The following is a 20,090-nucleotide window of genomic DNA, read 5'->3' on the forward strand; positions in this document are numbered from 1 at the left end:
AAGCGCTCTGAACCTGATATCAGACCAAACTGGCTTGAGCTGCGTGGTTAGGTGAGAGAGGCCATGCTGCCAGGTCCCACTTTATCGTGCAACTCCCTCAGCCCAATGATCAGCTATTTGGAGAGGCTGTCAGGATTTAGGGGACTTTAACTCTCTCTTTACCTGCAATCCTCCCAGTCTGATACATTTGCTCTCCTGTTGGATGGCTCAGTTGGACAGGCAGTGTGGCCATCTGTCAAAACTCACCGCTTGCCCAAGCTGTTCCCGCCCTGTCCCCCTCTCATTGTTCTGATTTGTAAATGGTTGGCTGTGGCTGGTGGCATCCACAAAGCAGGAGGGGAGCAAAGGCAACGTAGAATGCTTTTGCCCGTTGATTGATTGATTGGTTGATTAAGTGCCATCAAGTCATTGTCAACGCCTAGTGACCACATAGATGGATTTTCTCCATGACTTTTGCACATACCAAAGACGATAACGCCATTCAATAGCAAGTCAAAACAGAGGCAATACAGTAGATCAAAAGTAGGAATTGGAGATACAGACAGCAAATACTGTATTATACCTGCATAGTTTTCTACCAATTCAAGGGCAGGAGGTAAACTCAGAAGTGGGGAAAAGCCCCCAAATCTCTCTAGGCTGAGTGGACTAGTCCAACCCCTGCCTTATTATACAGAGTGGTGTATATAAACTATAACTTTCCCATTGTCTGTGATCAGAAATGGTATAGTCTGTTCTATCATAGCAGGCATTTAACATTTCATTTTGCTAAAATGAGAAGTCTACCCTCAATTTTATTGAACTCATCAGGGTTTATTTTGTGGTGAATATTTAGATGAAATTCACCTCCTGCATTATCTTCCATCTTCATCAGTTCTGTTTATCCATCCCCCAAAAGGAGGAAATCCATCACTAAAGAACGACAACAGAGGATGCTGATTTGCATTAACTTTGCATATATTCATCTATATGCACCAATGCAAATGTAGAAGTATAAATCATACAGAAATGCAGTACAAGTTCACCATAGTTTATATTAGAAGCAGCATTTTGATGTGATACATATTGAGGACTCCAGTGTACCATTTGATCTAATTGTATGGAGTAGTTTTCAAATTTTTGAATCCTGAAGACATGAACAAGATGCATAATAGCTGTAAGGTCCACCATGTGCTGTCTTAACATCTGCAAATCCTGTCTTATATGAGCTAGGCAAAAGAAATTGACTTAGTCACTTGGGGGGTGGGTAGTCAGTAGCTTTTTGCATGGTGGAATATTGCTGCTGGCCTTAAAGAAGCAATAGTCTACCCACTTTTAAAGAACTTTCCCTGGCTTCAGAGCTTTATTACCTCTCAATGACCATGCCCCATCTTGAGCAAAGTGCTTGAGAAGATGGTTTCTGTACAACCATAGGTGTTCTTGGAAGACATTTAAAGTCCAGTTAGATGAAATTCACCTCCTGCATTATCTTCCGTCTTCATCAGTTCTGTTTATCAAGGAGGGCAACCCTGGCTTTGGGACAGAATTAGCCAGGCTTGCCCTTCTTGATAATCTCCTACAGGACCAGAACAGAGTGTGACTCCATTGATTCTGTTTGATCTTTCAACAGCCTTTGGTGCCATCAGTAACACTATTCTCCTGAATTATCTCCATGAGTTGGAGGTTGGGCACTTAAGGTTATGTTCAGGGAGTATGGTTGAGTAACCATGCCTCTTCACCCTGACAGCTAGATTATGTGAGCCACAAGGTATTATTTTTTGTTCCCAGAGCTGTTTAGCATCTTTATGAAGCTACTGGGGCAGTCAGTCATCAGATGTTTTGGATCTACAGTATCCAGCATCAACATACTGATGACCCTCAGCTTTACTTTTCACGATCAGCTAAATCCGGAAAAGTATGTTCTGAACTAATGTCCGGTGACAGTGGTGGTATTGTTGAGGGGCAATAAACAGATTCAGTCCTGATAAAACAAAGACCATGCAGATGGATAGTTCCCAGGTACTGTCATGAGCCATGATTCAGTCTGACTCTGACTCTGACAATGTTGCTCCAGCTGAGCCTGTGGAATGTCAGCCTCAGGAATCATTAAGCCATGATGCATCTGAGGCTGATCAGCCACAGCCATCTCCTGATCAGCTGAAGCAGTCAGATGACAAGGTGTGACCCTCAACCCCCAGATCCAGGCGCAGGCAGAGGCAAGCAGAACAGCATCAATCGAGGAGACTCCTTGCAAGGCCTGAATAATTGCAGCCAGCTGCCAGCAGAAAGATTTATGTTGCTTGCTTTGCCTTCATTCTCTGTTGGAAAACCACCGTTTGAAAACCTAGCTTGTGGGTATCCTGAATTCCTGACTTCTGGACTGGCTGACTACCCGATTTGGCTTTGTGACTTTGGCACTGTAACTAGACTACTCTTTTGCTTCTCCCAACCGTACTTTACTTTGATAAGTCTTTGTTTCGCAACTTATCTGCTTCTGCTCCTTGGCAACTGTGTCTGCTACCTTGAAACAGAGCAGTTTGTTTTCCAACCCATTAACTCCTAACTGACTGAGAGTAAAAATTTGTTTTGTCTTTAAAATACGTTGTAAGAGCTCAGTATGGAAGAACTGGTGGTGGCAAATGCTCAGTTAACTCAGCAGGTTGCTTTACTTACTGCTCAACTGCAAGCAATGCTGACTCAGCCAGCACAGGCCGCGGCAGACCCTTCCCACGTAAATGTCCTGTTGCTTGCTTAGAAAAGCTTTATCTGAATTCCCTGTCTTCTGGGCTCAGTGTAATTTATATACGAGCTTGTGACTTGAAGACTTCCCAACCGATTGATTGAAAGTGAGGTTCATCATAAGTTTACTGCAGGGACCAGCTGCTAAGTGGGCAGTGTCTGCACAGCAGAGCACTTTATTGGATAACTTCATTGACTTTAGCCAGCATTTACAAGCCATGTATTCTGGTCCAATGAAAGCAAGAGTTGATGAGTTGGCAAGAACTGAGCGCCCAGATACATCGCAAGGACTTATACAGCTATGTCTCCAAAGAGATGGGCGGTTGCAGCAGAGAAAAGCTAAAAATCGTGGATACAAGTCTATTGCCAAGTTTGAGGATTGGTTGAAGGACTTGCAAGAACAATGGTGTAAGGATCTTTATGCTCAGGACTGCACACGGGAAATTTAGAATTTGCCCCAGAACCAACCTAGTAATTGGTCATTTGATCAGGGCCAATTGCAGTTCCAGGGGCGTTACTGTGTTCCTGCTGGACCCTTGTAGGGGAGAGTTCTTCTTTGCCGTGATACTCCAGCTGCTGGCCATTTTGGACAATATAAAACTCTACAACTTGTGTCCAGAGACTTGGTGGCCACAGGTTCGTGATGATGTCAATTGTTACACGGCTTCCTGTTCTATTTGCCGTCGAGCCAAGATGTTCCTGAACCCAGTTTAAAAGTGGGAGATCAAGTTTGGATTTCTACTCGACATTTACCCATGCCACGTCCATGCAGGAAATTGGATCACAAGTTTATTGATCCCTTCCCCATCGAAGCCGTCCTTAACTCAGTTGCATACCAAGTCAAGCTACCCGCCTCGATCAAAGTGCATCCTGTATTTCATCATTCTCTTCTGGTTCCTGATGCTCCAGCAAGCTCTCTTCATCCTTCCATTCCACCTCCGCCTCCCATTTCAGTCAATGGTGAGCCTGAATATGAAGTTGCTCGCATCCTAGACTCTCGGTTGCACCATGGGGCCTCCAGTACCTTATCGAGTGAAAAGGCTATGGACCTGAGGAATGTTCATGGGAAGATGCATCACACGTTCATACCCTATGTTTAGTCCAATGTTTCCATCAGTGATATCTTCAGAAACCTTGTTTTGTTGTTGGGGCGGAGTGGGGCCCTGAGTGAGGAGATAGTATTGTCTGCTGTTATCTGCTTCTGCTCTTTAGCAACTGTGTCTGCTACTTTGAAACAGAACAGGTACAAAAATTGGGAGCAGGACATCTAACTGTTCAAAATGGGGTTGCACTCTTTTAGAAAGAGCAAACACTTGAGCTGGAGAAGGTCATAACGTCATCATTGCCATTGGAGGCCAAGCGACTCCAGTGGCCAAGAGCACCTATTATCAGCTTCAACTAGTACGTCAGCTGTGACTTTTCCTGGAAATATACTGTTCGTGCATTGGTGACCTCATATTCAGAGTACCATAATTCAGAATGATATGCCCGGATTGTTCAGTATATGTATATGCACGGACTGCTAGTTAACTTCCAAACAAGATTCAAAAGTTTGCATATGACATACACAAATTTGGGATCAAGAGCCTGTCAATTCCCACCTTCACCATTACAGATTTGGACGATTGCTACAATTGCTACAACATGGGAAGTCCTGCTTCATGTGTGAAGATTGGCAGAGTGCATTTTTTGCACTCCCATGGAGGCTTTCTCTGAGGTGGCACCTGCACTGTAGAATATTCTCTTTTCTAAAATGTGTAAGGTACCTGTCATTTTATCTTTCTTCCGGGCCTTCCCTATATAAATACTGAATTAAACTGTTTAGTTTTGTTTTTATTTCTTACTCTTCATTTTTTTAAATACATGAGAGTTTTCAAAATATTGATGTATAGTGTAGGAAGCATTAAATAAAAATATCAAATACTAAAGAGGGCCTGTGGTACACCAGCTCAGCCAGCTGTTCAGGTAAACTGTGGGTCTTCTTAGGAAAGCTGTGGGCCTTCTCAATTTACTATTGATGGACAACTTCAAAGCATTGCTTCCTTCAAACCAGTTATAAGCCCTTCAGTTGGGAGACACCTTCAAAGAAATACCCATCCTCAGCAAAGTTAGCCACAAGGACATTGTTATCCTAGAATTCCCCCAAAGCCAAATTGGGGCCCCCACAGCAGGTAGCCAGGAAAGGGAGAGAGGGTTACTTGGGTGACTTCCAGGAAAATGCCAATCCAAGAAATCTCTAAGAAACTAATGATATTTACCCAGCGGGCCTGTTCCCAAGATAAGGTGATCCATATGGTCCCTTGGAAACAGTATAAAACAGGTTCCCTTCAGTTGATTTTGCAGAAGACAGCCACAAATCTCCAAAGCCAGGACTGTGTTGGCCACAATGTAAGTAAGAAATGGGACAAGGGTTTTTTTCATTTAATATAACAAAAGGGAATCAGCCATCTGTTCTTACCATTCACTAGGATGGGAAAAAGTGTCTCCCATCCAATGTAATGTCTATTTTAAAAGAAGAAATGTCTTGGAGGGTGATTTCTAGTAAGACTTGTATTCTCAAGTCTATGAGGTTCTGGTTCTATGAAGGTTTGGATTATCTTTTTTAGAGTCACGAGAAGATTCGATGCCTTTGAGATGGCAGGCTTTTAAAAACAGGTTGGAGGAGGTGGGAAATATCTATTTTTTAACTCAGTAAGGGAGTGGACCTCTCCCAAATTGTTATCCTTGATCTCCCCCCCCCCCCAATTAATTTGGAGCCTTAGATGTTAGATTGCAAAGAGCCAAGGTTCCAAAACTTAAATGCTACAGGGAGAGATTGATTGGTTTTGGAAACAGACAGCAATGGTAGTGTAGTTCTTACTTTCTAACACAGATTGCAGAAGTCCAACTTGGTACTGAAATCCAGCCACCTGTCTCCAAAGCTATTACCAGTTGGTTAGTGTTGAAACTAAGGCATATGTTCGTGCATGTTGCACTTCTATTACTGATTTCATGTAACAGAACTGAACAACTCAAGGCATTGAGAAAAAAATTCTAGGAATAAATCTAGGTGAAAAGGTTATACCCTGTCCCTGATCTAGTGTCCAAGGCAGTGTTTCTCAACCTCGGCAACTTTAAGACCTGTGGACTTCAACTCCCAGAATTCCTCAGCCAGCAAAGCTGGCTGGGGAATTCTGGGAGTTGAAGTCCACAGGTCTTAAAGTTGCCGAAGTTGAGAAACACTGGTCTAAGGATTGCTTCAGTGGTAGAGGGGTACGCATTCATAGGGGAGAAACTCCCTGCATCTTGAAAGCTGTGCTGATGCAGGTGAATCTTAAACTGCTATGCTTTTTATATCATTGTAGCTCTAGAGTTCTTTCCAGTAACAGCCATCTGGAGAAAGACAGTCAGTCTGGGATTTGTAGAATGATAGCATTTGACTTTCAGGCCCTGCCATTAAAGCCCTGTTCCTCTGCGAAAATCAGGGTGTGAGGAATATGAAGGCTTTTGCATCCAATATTTAACTGTGAGCCACCCCATGGGGATATTGCAAGAAATGCAATGAGAAGATTGGAAGCATGCCTGCTGTTGTGGAGAAGAAGGGTAGTATCACCATAATAAAAATAATGTAATTAATTGATTTTATGCAAAATTGTCTTTCCAGGAAGCCTTGTTTCACCTTGTTCTTTTTACTGTGCTGTGGCATCACCCTTCATGCAGGTAAATTGAGGCAAAGGCTGTTCCACAGTAAGTGGGGCTATTAGGACTGCCCTAGACAACTCAACCCCTTCTGTTTTTCCCCCTCTGGATCTTATTTCAGAGATTGCTCAGCCGTACACTTCTTCCTATTCTGGGGAGTACGGGAAGGCAGGAGGACAGCGCTTCTCTCATTCTGGAAACCAACTAGAAGGACCCATAACTGCCATAAGGATCCGGGTTAGCAGTTGGTACATTGTGGGGTAAGTACCTGAATGAATGGGAGGGCTGTGGTTCAGAATCCTGTATTTTGGGGAAGAAAAACCTGCTTGGGTTTATGGAAATTAAAAGAACCTGTGTCAATGCAATTTTCTGAGGTATAGGAATGCCCGAAAGCAGATCAGATTTACATCAGTCCATAAAGTGTGTATGTAGGGATATCCCAAGGAAGGGGTCAAAAAGCTTAAGATGGCAGTAATGACCATGTGATCCAAGGGCCACCCCTTTTTATGTGTGCCGCCTATATGCCACATATAGAAAGAGACAGGGTTTCAATTACATGGTTGCGTACAGGGTTCCTCAACCTTGGCAACTTTAAGACGGGTGGACTTCAACTCCCAGAATTCTGGGAGTTGAAGTCCACCCGTCTTAAAGTTGCCAAGGTTGAGGAACCCTAGCGTACAGGATGTATACATGAACAAGTGTAATCATAAGGTCACTTGCTCCCTCCCATCTCGGTCAGTGTGGAAGAGGGAAGGGTCTTTGGGTGGTTTTTGTTTCCTTTCAGTTTGATTTTAATTACCTTTCGGGTTTTAGAAATTGCCTGAATCAATTTTGTGGACAAATGTGAAAAATTATGTTTGCCGGAATTCCCGTTTTTGTACATCCATGTTAATAGCCCTGGAATCAGTCTTGGAAACAGCAGAGCAGTGATTAAACCTTACTTATAAAAATATTGCTTGTCAATTATTTAATTGATTTTAATTATGTGCCATCAACTTCAGGTCTTCCAATGGTACCTCCATCTCCATTGTAATTGAGTTGATCTACCTTGCTGCTGGTCATCCTTTTCTTCTGTTTCCTTCCACAGTTACTGTACTTAAATCTCTCTTTTTTTGCTTGTTGATCATTGGCGAGTCCAGAAAGATAACAGGCTATGTAATATTGAAACCTTGATTCAAGAGCCTTGTGCTGAATCTGGAAGTGAATTACTGTGCTTGTTATCAAGTTCAACTTTGTTTGAAATGGGATACTCAGGCTTATTATTATTCCCTATGTTAGATTTGATCCTTCACATGGCAGGGTAGCCATAGGATTGCTCAACTGCAATTTGATGCACGGTGGAGTGACTGCCAGATGAAATGAGTAACGTGTGATTTATTGTTTTATTGACTGATTGATTAATCATATGTATATAGACGCCCATCTCACAAAAGAATGACTTTGGGCGGTGTACAATACTCAGTTAAAAACCCATAAATACAGTGGAACCTCGGGTTACGAATGGTTCTGTTCACAAACTTTTCGGGTTACGACCAGCTCTGGCCGCAGAAATTTGCTTCGGTTTGCAAACTCCGCCTTGGGTTACGAACAGGATATGCGGCCATTTTCCCTGCTGACACGCAGTTGCGGCTTCCTGTGGGTGAGATCGCGGTAGCAAGGAGATGTTCGGTGAGGCTTGTGGTATGTTTCTTAGCGTTCTGTGAAGGTTTTTGGTGTACTTGTTAGCATGGCTCCAAAGAAAGCCAGAGCAGGCTTGGGGGAAAATTTGCTTCGGGTCGCGACCAGAGTCACGGAACGAATTAAGTTCGTAAACCGAGGTTCCACTGTACATAAAAAGTCATCATTAAAACTATAAAAGGTATAAAAAACACACAATGGAGGAGAGGATAATATTAACCATAGTAAAGGAGCCACTGCAAAATCTCCCCAGTCCCCTGATCACCTAACAAAGTCTTGAGGGACTTGTGGAATGTTAAGAGGAATGAGACTAACCTCACTTCCAGGAGGAGAAAATTCCACAAGGCGGGTGCCACGGCAGAGAAGGCCCACCTCCTAGGGCCCACAGAATGGAATTCCCTGGCAGGCAGGACTCGCAGCATGCCTTCTCTGCCAGACCTGATGGGACAGCCAGCTGTAATTGGGGAGAGGCAGTCCCTCAAATAACCTGGCCCCATGCCATGAATGACTTTAAAGGTCAAAACCAGCACTTTGAATTGGATCCGGAAACAAACTGGCAACCAAAGCAGCTCGCAGACCAGAGGTGTAATGTTTGCCCTTCTAGGGGCACACATAACTACCCACACCAGTGCATTTTCCACCAGCTGAAGCTTCCTGATACTCTTCAAGGGCAGTCTCATGTAGGGTACATTACAGAAGTCCAAACAGGAGGTGACTAGGGCATGAGTGACCATGAGCAGAGCCTCCCTGATCCAGGAACGGCCACGACTGGTGCACAACCCAAAGCTGTGCAAAGGCCCTTCTAGCTAGAACTGCCATCTGCTCTTTGAGCAGGAGTCATGAGTCCAGGAGGACCCCCAGATTGCACACCGGGTCTGTCTGGAGCAGTGCCACCATATCCAGCACCAAAGATGGCATAATCCTAGAACCGGAAGGCCCCAAAACCCACAGCTACTCAGTCTTGCCAGGGCTCAGCTGAAGCCTGTTGTTCCCTATCCAGGCCCTCACAGCATCCAGGACTGGGATAAGACATTCACGGCATCACTTAATTCACCAAGAGCAGAGATGTATAATTGGGTATCATCAGCATACTGATGATACCTCACCCCATGGTGATGGATGAGCTCACCCATGCAGTAGGGGCACCCCACACAGGAGGGGCCGAGGGAGGGATCTCTTCTCCCTAACCACCACCAACTGGAATTGGCCCTGAAGAAAGGAGGTGAACCAACACAATACCATGCCACCCACCCCCAATCCTCTGAGTCAATCCAGAAGAATACCATGGTCAATGGTATTGAAAACCCCAGAGAGGTCAAGTAGGGCAACCCTCATCCTGCCCTCACCAGAGATCATCCAGTAGCGCAACCAGTGTTGTTTCAGTCCTATACCCAGGCCTGAATCCTGACTGAAAGGGGATTATACAAGCAAACACTCTCAGGGAAAGGCTTCTAACAGTCCATGGATAATTTCTACATTCATTGGAAATACAGTGGGGCAAAAAAGTATTTAGTCAGCCACCAATTGTGCAAGTTCTCCCACTTAAAAAGATGAGAGAGGCCTGTAATTTTCATCATAGGTATACCTCAACTATGAGAGACAAAATGGGAAAGAAAATCCAGAAAATCACATTGTCTGATTTTTAAAGAATTTATTTGCAAATCATGGTGGAAAATAAGTATTTGGTCAATATCAAAAGTTCATCTCAATACTTTGTTATATATCCTTTGTTGGCAATGACAGAGGTCAAACATTTTCTGTAAGTCTTCACAAGGTTTTCACTGTTGCTGGTATTTTGGCCCATTCCTCCATGCAGATCTCCTCTAGAGCAGTGATGTTTTGGGGCTGTCGCTGGGCAACACGGACTTTCAACTCCCTCCAAAGGTTTTCCATGGGGTTGAGATCTGGAGACTGGCTAGGCCACTCCAGGACCTTGAAATGCTTCTTACGAAGCCACTCCTTCGTTGCCCGGGCGGTTTGTTTGGGATCATTGTCATGCTGAAAGACCCAGCCACGTTTCATCTTCAATGCCCTTGCTGATGGAAGGAGGTTTTCACTCAAAATCTCACGATACATGGCCCCATTCATTCTTTCCTTTACACAGATCAGTCATCCTGGTCCCTTTGCAGAAAAGCAGCCCCAAAGCATAATGTTTCCACCCCCATGCTTCACAGTAGGTATGGTGTTCTTTGGATGCAACTCGGCATTCTCTCTCCTCCAAACACGACGAGTTGAGTTTTGACCAAAACGTTCTACTTTGGTTTCATCTGACCATATGACATTCTCCCAGTCCTCTTCTGGATCATCCAAATGCTCTCTAGCAAACTTCAGACAGGCCCGGACATGTACTGGCTTAAGCAGGGGGACACGTCTGGCACTGCAGGATTTGAGTCCCTGGCGGCGTAGTGTGTTACTGATGGTAGCCTTTGTTACTGTGGTCCCAGCTCTCTGCAGGTCATTCACTAGGTCCCCCCGTGTGGTTCTGGGATTTTTGCTCACCGTTCTTGTGATCATTTTGACCCCACGGGGTGAGATCTTGCGTGGAGCCCCAGATCGAGGGAGATTATCAGTGGTCTTATATGTCTTCCATTTTCTAATTATTGCTCCCACAGTTGATTTCTTCACACCAAGCTGCTTGCCTATTGCAGATTCAGTCTTCCCAGCCTGGTGCAGGTCTACAATTTTGTTTCTGGTGTCCTTCGACAGCTCTTTGGTCTTGGCCATAGTAGAGTTTGGAGTGTGACTGTTTGAGGTTGTGGACAGGTGTCTTTTATACTGATAACAAGGTCAAATAGGTGCCATTACTACAGGTAATGAGTGGAGGACAGAGGAGCCTCTTAAAGAAGTAGTTACAGGTCTGTGAGAGCCAGACAACTTGCTTGTTTGTAGGTGACCAAATACTTATTTTCCACCATGATTTGCAAATAAATTCTTTAAAAATCAGACAATGTGATTTTCTGGATTTTCTTTCCCATTTTGTCTCTCATAGTTGAGGTATACCTATGATGAAAATTACAGGCCTCTCTCATCTTTTTAAGTGGGAGAACTTGCACAATTGGTGGCTGACTAAATACTTTTTTGCCCCACTGTAAAGACTGTTCCTGATGTAGGTTTAGTCGTCATTAAGCCATTTCACACCTTAATCAGTGTAATTCAATCCAGACAAGAGCTTTATTGTGTAGTTGTCCACATTATTCACAGAATTTTAAGAGGAGTTCATACAAAGGTGTCCTCAATTTCTAACTTCCCTGTCTTTCCTCACTGCTCATTCCACCACTGTTCTTCTCAAAGAAAATCTATCAAAGAAAAAGTGCCTTTTTATTGGTAGTAATATGATTCCTCTAATCTGGAAATAATTTTGCACAGATCAAAGGTGGTCCAAGAAAACCAAGGTCCCATTTATTTATTCTAGCTTGCAGGTCCGTTACGGACGGGAGTGGAGTAACTACGTCGGTGGCACTTCAGGAGATCTGGAGGAAATCTTCCTGTTCCCAGGGGAGTCCATCATCCAAGCATCTGGGAAATACGACAGTTATCTCCGCAAACTCGTCTTCGTCACTGACCAGGGGCGTGTCTTTCCTTTCGGCAAAGATAAAGGCACTAGTTTCAATGGGGCGCCCCTCTTCCCAAACACCGTCCTGCGTTATGTCAGTGGCCGCTCCAGTTCTGCCATTAACGCCATTGGCTTCCATTGGGATAAGTACCCTGGCAGTTGCAAAAGTTGTGGCAAGTGAGGGGACAGAAGAACAAGAGAGGACTTGACCAACAGGATGGAGAGAGAACAGCATAGCAGAAAGGCAACCATCTTTTCCTTGCCCGCTGTCAATGAGGTTAGGGCAGTGTTGTCCAAACTTGGCCACTTTAAGATGAGTGGACTTCAACTCCCAGAATGCTGGGAGAATGGCTGGCTGGGGAATTCTGGGAGTTGAAGTCCACTCATCTTAAAGTGCCCAAGTTTGGACAACACTGGGTTAGGGTAATAAATTTGTTCAGCCCCCTCAACATCCAAGGATACTCTTTCACCAGCCTGCCCGGTCCTGTTCCCAGCTGTCTGTCTCTCTACAGATGCATATTATACCTCCAGACCAGAGCAACATTGTTCTTCCAACATGTTTCCCACCCCTCTTTTATCATGAAAGGGAAGGGAAAGAAAAGCAACTACCATCTGCTTCAACTTTGCCCCATCGCTTTGGAGCTATTCTTCCCTCAAAGGACCAGCCGGCAATCAGTGTTGACCAATAAAAGGCAAACTGGAAACAAAGCACAGTGTTTTTATTTACCAATTGTCCATCCTTGAAGACAGTACCATCACTCTGCTGAAATAGTGTAGGAATTTCTTATAATCTATTTTTCAATATTTTAGGGACACTGACCTGCATAGCATACTGAGCTCACACAATAGGAGAAATGGGGCAATGGTTAAATGCAACAGCCATGAGCTCCTAATCTTAGCTCAACCATGGCTTTCCTGTTTGATCTTAGGTAAACTGCTACGTGGCTCCCTTAGACTTCCTGATATAAATATAAGGATTAGAATAATGCTGGTCTTCTAAGGCTACTGGGAAGATGAATGAGTTTGTGCATTGTACCCAAGCCAGAGTTTATTTTAACCATAATTTGTTGAGTAAGCAACAATGGTTGTGCGGACATACTGTGCTAAGCCAAAACCAAGGATGTGATGCATTAGTGTGATGTATGAACCCAGCCACACACTAGGAAAAACGCAATGATGCCACATGGGATGGAGGGTTGGGGGGGGGCTCAAAAAAGTCAAGATAGTGTCCATGACTTCTGGTTGAAGCCCTGCTCTTTTTTACATGCATCACGTGCATGGCACATGTGAAAAGGATGGGGTTTGCGCTGTCTCAGCAGCCGAGCATTAGTCTCAGTCACAAGGCAAGCAAGTGGTGCTGTCCCTGTTGTGATGTGGGGCAAGTTAAGGATAGCAAGTAGTGGATTCCCCAGGCTGCGATTCCCATCCCACAGCATCACCAGCCAGCAGGACCAATCACTCTTCTTAAAGTCTGGTGGAGCAGGTTCAATGAATGGAGGCAAATGCCTAGGATGGAGGCTTTAGCCACCTTTAAAGTTATCTGAATGGCAGGTTCCCGGCCTGGTCCTGCTCCATGCCAATGACATTTCACATGCGCAGTTTCTGAACGTGTCAATCAGTCTCCTGAAACAGCCCTAGACCCATATCTAAAAATAGCCAGGCTGACAGGATGCAGACACAGAGGAAGGGTGCAAAGTTAAACGGGTGAGCTTGCCCTCCTCCTCCATCCTACATCTGTCCACTACCCTGACAATCTGTGGGCTGAGCTATTTTGGAGCATAGGTTTACTTCCAGAAGTATCTTAAATCCACATGCAGAAAAAAATCAAGTGACAGTTGATTAATATACCAGAGGGGGTGCAGGTTGCCTCAGGGGCACTCCTTGTCACTTCACCCACACCCTTCAGCTGCTCCTATGACCTGTCACTTGGCTAAAAGGAGAAACAGGGAACTCTTGACGATTTCATCATATTTTATATATATCCCAAACTGATCACCACTGCCTGGGAATGGCAGTGCTGGCAGTGGCCACAGCACCAGGAGGTAGCCCATAGCGTAGACAAAACGGTCGTGTAGGCATCATGGTTTAATTTCCCCCTCCATCTCCACCCCCACAAGAATGAACCTAATAGAAAGTAGGCCATGTAAAACCCCTTGTGGCAGGAGACCACAATCCATTCGTTTGAAATAGAAAGAGTAACACACAACTGGCAGAACCCAGGTTTCTTTCCCAGATTAAATTGGCCTGTGCAACCTAGGACTGGTGCTTTGTCCAGAAAGATCTAGTCCTTTTTTTCAAAACAGGTTTAATGCTCTTCAAAACACTGCTAAGCACCTGTTTGTTTGTTTTAAAAAGGCTGAACCTAGAGTTCATCCAAAAGAGCGCTGCACCCATTTATAGAAGAAGCCTATGTAAATGCCCAAGTGGTATTTTGCAAAGGGCAGGTCAGGTATTATGAAGGAAGTTGGCCTTACAGAAGCCAGGTGTCTGGGCTCTTCAGCAGCCCAGACCAAAGTGGCTATGGAGGGCAGTGGCCAGCCACTGGAGGGGAAAGGACATATCTGCAATGATCTCAGTAGGAACTTGGCAAATCCACCCCCTGAACTTGTCATCCCCAATATCATCAATGAGGAGTTGCACATTGTCAGCAGCAGGCAGAAAACACTACTGTAACATAGGAGCAATAAAAAAACAAATTTAGGCCCCCTCTGTAGTTACCTGAGGATGAGATAAAGGCAACTGCATGAGAATACGGCCTTTAAAAATGGTTAGCGAAGCATTTTTGTGTCACAGCAAGAAATAAGATGAGCTCAAAGTTTCATCTGGAAGCTCCTGCAGAGTTGCTCAGAATCTCTTGCTCGGTTGCATTACCAATTCCAAGCATTGTAGGATATACTATACTATATTCCAATATAGGAAGGCCGAGTGAGCTATTTAAAGTAGAGCCAGCAATATTTTCAGTTGCCAGGCACCATTGTGTCGTTTGCTGCAGTGGTGTAGGCCTCCCAAACTTTTGGTGTTCTTGCCTGAAACCACATGGGAATGTTGCAATGTCATGCAGTACGGGCCACCGCATGAGATTTTGGCCATTTTCAAAATCAATAGTTTCAGTGTTTACTATTTGTCTTTAATGGCTGGATCCAGGAGGAACACCTGGTGATGGTCGACCCATCAGTGCTATGTCACTTGCATGGCCATGTTGTTGACCCCTAACTGCAATGAATACTAGACTACAATGCAGATCTTTATCTCTAGATCAGTGTTTCTCAACCTTGGCAACTTGAAGATGTGTGGACTTCAACTCCCAGAATTCCCCAGCCAGCTATGCTGGCTGGGGAATTCTGGGAATTGAAGTCCACACATCTTCAAGCTGCCAAGGTTGAAAAACACTGCTTTAGATGGAGATGTTTTGTTGCACAAACCCAAACCAGAACGTATATATTCACCTGTCACATTCTTCCCTTCCCTTTGCAGCTGCTGTACCTTCAGTAGACTAGTTTGTGCCTATAGCATCACTCCTTTTCCTATCAAAGTTGACAACCTTGATTTTGTTTTTCTTGTCTGAGCACTTAAGTATTTCTATACCTCCTCATCCCCAAGGAGTCCTCCGTATCATTTTAGCTCTTTTATTCTCAGAGCAATCCTGTGAGCTAAGCTAGGTGGAAAGAGAGCAGACAACCCAACCATTGGGTGAGTTCCAGGGCTTGATGTGAGTTCTCTGCTTGAAACTGCAGCCCTGGCAAGTAGCTGCATGAGACATTTGAAAACAGCATGAGAAGCAGAAAATCCTTCTTCCCATATGTATGTCTCAGCTCAGCAAAAAGAGAAAACAATGAGAAATGCTTTGATTTTATTATATACCATCAATTCAGTGCTGATTGTTAGAGACCACATAAATTTTCTCCAGGATGCTCTTTCCCCAGATCCTTCAGATCTTCCAACAGGGTAGTCATCACCGCTAGAATTGAGACCATCCAACGTACTGCTGGCTGCTGCCTTCTTCTCGTTTCATTCAACTTTCCCAGCATGATGGACTTCTCCAGAGAATTAGGTCATATGTGCAGAATACAATATGATAATTTGAGCCTGATCATTTGTGCCTCGAGTGAGAACTCTGGGTTGATTTGTTCAATGATCCATTTGTTCGTTTTCTTAACTATTCATGGCACTCTCAAGAATCTTCTCCAACACCACATTTCAAAAGCATCAATACTCTTTCTATCTTGCTTCTTCAAAGTCCAATTTTTGCTTCCATAGAGAGTCACAGGGAAAAGAATTGCCTGCATGATTCTGATCTTTCTAAACAGAGCCTAGGACCTGAATAGCTTTTTCCAAAGCTTTCATTGCTACACTAACCAAGTGCTAGTCTGTGGTGTATTTTTGGCTACTGGTTCCTTCACCATTGGTCGCTGATCCTAAAAGGCAGAAGCTATCCTGAATTTCTAATGGGAAACGAAGTCTGGTACTGCTATTCACTATCCATTCCATTTGGGCTATTCACCCCATCCTAAAAAACTAACCCAAGAAAAGCCAACAACTTTGGCTCCTCCCAAATGTACTCCAAGGGCCATAAAAGTTAGCCCTGGAAAATTTAAAGCTGATATTTGACTACTTTCCAATCTGTTCTTTATTGCCTAATATTGACTGATGGCCAACGTTTGATAGGAGAAACTCCTACCAGGGCCGGGTCTGTTTGTTTTTATTGCTTTTAAAATAACAGAAAAAGAAAAAAGGGAACAAAGAACAAAAATACATATATTACCAAATAAAAATAACTTATGAAGTGCTTAAAAAGTGAAAAATACAAAAATATATATATAAAGTATAATATGTCATTACAACAATAAACAGTCACAATTCTATATCTAATTTTCTAATACAAACATTATGCAAATATATATATATATTTATTTCTAATACATTTATATTACTATCATGCTTCTTTTTTTAACCTACTGCATTTTGCATAAATGAGTCCCATGTTTCATTATACTTATCCCTGCAAAGTCTACTATTGGCAATTCACTCATAGGTGGCACATATAATCAAGTCTTTGATCCATTGAGTAAATGGGGCAGGGTTAAGGTAGACGTTGTTTGCTTCAGTAGGTTAACCGGAGAGAGAAAATATGTATAATGCCATCCTTGGTACCCAATTTCCTGCCTTCCTGCTTTTTTAAATTGTTTCTTTTGATATCAACATCAATCAACACGTGGGGAGCTGTCATGGTGGAAAACAAGCGGCCCCCTCCAGCCCTTCTCTCTCTTTGCAAGAATGCCTCTGGGCCCCGCATGGGCCTCATACACGATCTTGAAAAATAAACCTGAGAGAGCTGCAACCCAGAGCTTTGTCCTGCAGAAAAGTGGGAAGCCTCCTGAGAGAGTGAATCCGATGGGGCGTCACCTCAACGGTGTTGGGTAATGAGATTAAGAGACAAGGAATATAAATTATCAACCTTTATATCTATTTAAATATCCAAAAGGAAAACTTAAACATAAAATATGTCTTCAACAATACAAAAGCAACAACAAAGAATATAAATAATATAGTATAAATATACCAGACCGCAGGGAATAAGCAGTGAGCCTAAAAAGGTGAAATCAGGAAAGCAGCAGAACAAGTAAGAGGAAAGATACTTCTCTTATACAGAGTTTGCCACCTGATTCTAATAGTTCACAGCCAAAAACAATCTCTTATTAACTCTATAGTTAATACTGTTAAAGATGTAGATCTTGCAAATGGCCAACAAACAGTATGTCTACTGTGAGTGGAGGTTTTGTGAATGGCTCCCCCCTTCATGGCAACAGCCATTTTGTGAATGGGCAAGCGTTGCTGTGGCAGCCATTTTATGAGAGTGGCCATTTCATGGCACTGCTCCCTCTGATGCCCTTTGTCTTCTCCTCCACAAAGAACAGTCAACTTTGCTTTAACAGACCAACTGGCAGGAAGGCGTGTCTGTTATTAACAAATGGCTGTTAAATTGAACAGTGCTTACCCACACCTTCCAGGCAGAGGGTTTTTAGCCCTAACAATCAAAACTGGCCCATGAAACTGGCGCCTCTCAGATTTTTTAAAAATTGAAACAATCAACATATATTTTTTTTTAAATCAACCATTTCAAAAGTACTTTTGAATATTACTGTGTTGAATATTGAGAAATATAAGAACGGCCTATGGAATTGGAAAGATTATTGCTTGTATCTATGTACTTTTAAAAATTAAAATATAAAATATATGATTTTGATTTTTAATTAATTCAGTCCACAGACATTAATAAATGGAAGCAAAATTGCCATCCATCTATCCCTTTCTTCTTCTTCTTCTTCTTCTTTGACTCTTATATCATCTGTTTAGTCTTCAGTGGTAGATTTCTGTTACGCTGCAGATATTTATCAAGATTTTGCAAGTCTTAATGGTTGTGATCTTAATGCAGTGTTGTCTAAACTTGGCCACTGGGGATGAGTGGACTTCAACTCCCAGAATTCCCCATGCTGGCTAACTTCCAAACTGCTACTAAGAAAACTACACAGAGAAGTTTATAAAACCACCAGATGTCAAGCCCCTCTCAAAGGAGACTTTAGTTTTTACTTTATTCTCTTTAGTGTTCTCTTTATAAGCCCATCCCGTTCCAAAGCAACCTTTAGAACAGTGTCTTTCAAACTTGGCAACTTTAAGAGGCGTGGACTTCAACTCCCAGAATTCTCCAGCCAGCCATACTGGCTGGGGAATTCTGGGAGTTGAAGTCCACTCCTCTTAAAGTTGCCAAGGTTGAGAAACACTGCTCTATTCTCTTCAGTGTTCTCTTTATAAGCCCATCCCGTTCCAAAGCAACCTTTAGAACAGTGTCTTTCAAACTTGGCAACTTTAAGAGGCGTGGACTTCAACTCCCAGAATTCCCCAGCTAGCATGTTGGCTAGGGAATTCTGGGAGTTGAAGTCCACACGTCTTAAAGTGACCAAGTTTGAAAAACACTGATTTAGAAGATCTTTCAGAATATTATAGCAACAAGACGTCACAGGAATCTGGAAGTCTTCTCCACATGAGAGCTCCATAAAACAGTTAACACAGATGTCTGCAATGACTGCTCTCTCCAGCTCATGCTGTTGAAAAAAGTGTCCCTCTTTTTTGCTCTATTTATGTAAAAAGTCCCATACGAACCCTGACTTATCAGTGTAGATAGGCTGATGCCAGTGTTTTGCAACTTCAGCTTCAAAAGGGAAACCTCCAAGTTTGCAGCAGATGTGGCGTAAGAGGTGGAGTAACTTTCTCTTAGTCACGTTCAGAAGAACCACAGAGAGAAACATGACAAAGAGGAAGTGATCCAGGAGGACACGTGGCAGGTAATGTATAGAATTCTTTCACTGCAATGCACAGGAGCAAATTGGCGGTTGTGTATGTATATGTTTGTGTGTGTGTGTGAGAGGGAAGAGAGAGCATGTTGTCATGGCATTTAGCAAACTGTATATGGTTTGCCACGGCCTGCCTTCTATGAGTTATTGCTTGGTGCAGTGTTTTTCAACGTTGGGAACTTTAAGATGTGTGGACTTCAACTCCCAGAATTCCGCAGCCAGCATGGCTGGCTGGGGAATTCTGGGAGTTGAAGTCCACACATCTTAAAGTTCCCAAGATTGAGAAACACCGGCCTAGTGGTTAAGGTGCTAAATTAGGGACAGAGAAACCTGAGTTCTAAGCCTGCTTAGACATGGAAGCCAACTGAGTGACCTTGGGCCAGTCACTTCCACTCAGCTCCAGAAAGAAGGCAATGGCAAACCCCTTCTGAAAATGCTGCCTAGAAAATTGCATGGATTTGTCCATGCAGTCACCAAGTTGTTGTTGCTTTTTTTACTTTAAGGCAAAAAAAAAAAAAAAAAAAGCATAATAATGGAAACCAAGTTCCAATATTTCCACCCCAAACCATCTACAGCAGGAGTAATAGATGTTGTGGTTTTCTTAAGTAACTTCCGCATAGCAACATTTTCAACCCCCAATTTGTCTGCAGCATTTTGAGGTCATCCCTTTAATTTGTTTTCACTCCTACCAATGAACAGACAGAGAACACCATGAGCCCATCTGTGTTCCTTCCAACCAACATTCGGAAAGTGCAAACATGGTCATTTAATCCATGATCTGCATCTTTAGCTACTGCAGTTTCTGGAATGACAGAAATCCCTTCTCTCCCTTGTTCCCACAGAAAGCAGAAAAATGAGTTGTTACTCACTACATTGCCAGCTCCATTTTCAATACAAGCCATATACATTTCTTACCATTTTGCTATGTCTGTCTTTCTTTCTTTCCTTCCTTCCTTCCTCTCTCTTTCACTTTCTCCCTCTCTCTCTCCCCCTCTCCCTCTCTCTTTTTCTGCCTGCCTGCCCACCCTACCCCTGCATCCGTGCACACATCCACCCATCTACCTGTTGGTAAGGAGGAAAAACTGCCTGGCCATCAAGATGTTAATCTCTCAGCAGCT

The 20,090-nt window shown here is 43.4% G+C and overlaps 1 protein-coding gene across 1 annotated transcript; it reads left to right on the top strand.

Annotated features, from left to right (window-relative positions):
* The first annotated feature begins 4,976 nt into the window (after positions 1 to 4,976).
* On the top strand, positions 4,977 to 12,331 carry ZG16 (zymogen granule protein 16). Its single transcript, XM_025173710.2, has 4 exons — positions 4,977 to 5,103; positions 6,359 to 6,414; positions 6,515 to 6,653; positions 11,483 to 12,331. Coding segments are annotated over exons 1-4 (519 nt in total). The 5' UTR covers positions 4,977 to 5,101; the 3' UTR covers positions 11,805 to 12,331.
* The last annotated feature ends 7,759 nt before the right edge of the window (positions 12,332 to 20,090 follow it).

This window comes from Python bivittatus, unplaced genomic scaffold (genome assembly GCF_059951505.1).
Source record: "Python bivittatus isolate LINGU-HERP-01145 unplaced genomic scaffold, Pbiv_v1 ctg000440_np1212, whole genome shotgun sequence".
Lineage (NCBI taxonomy): Eukaryota > Metazoa > Chordata > Lepidosauria > Squamata > Pythonidae > Python > Python bivittatus.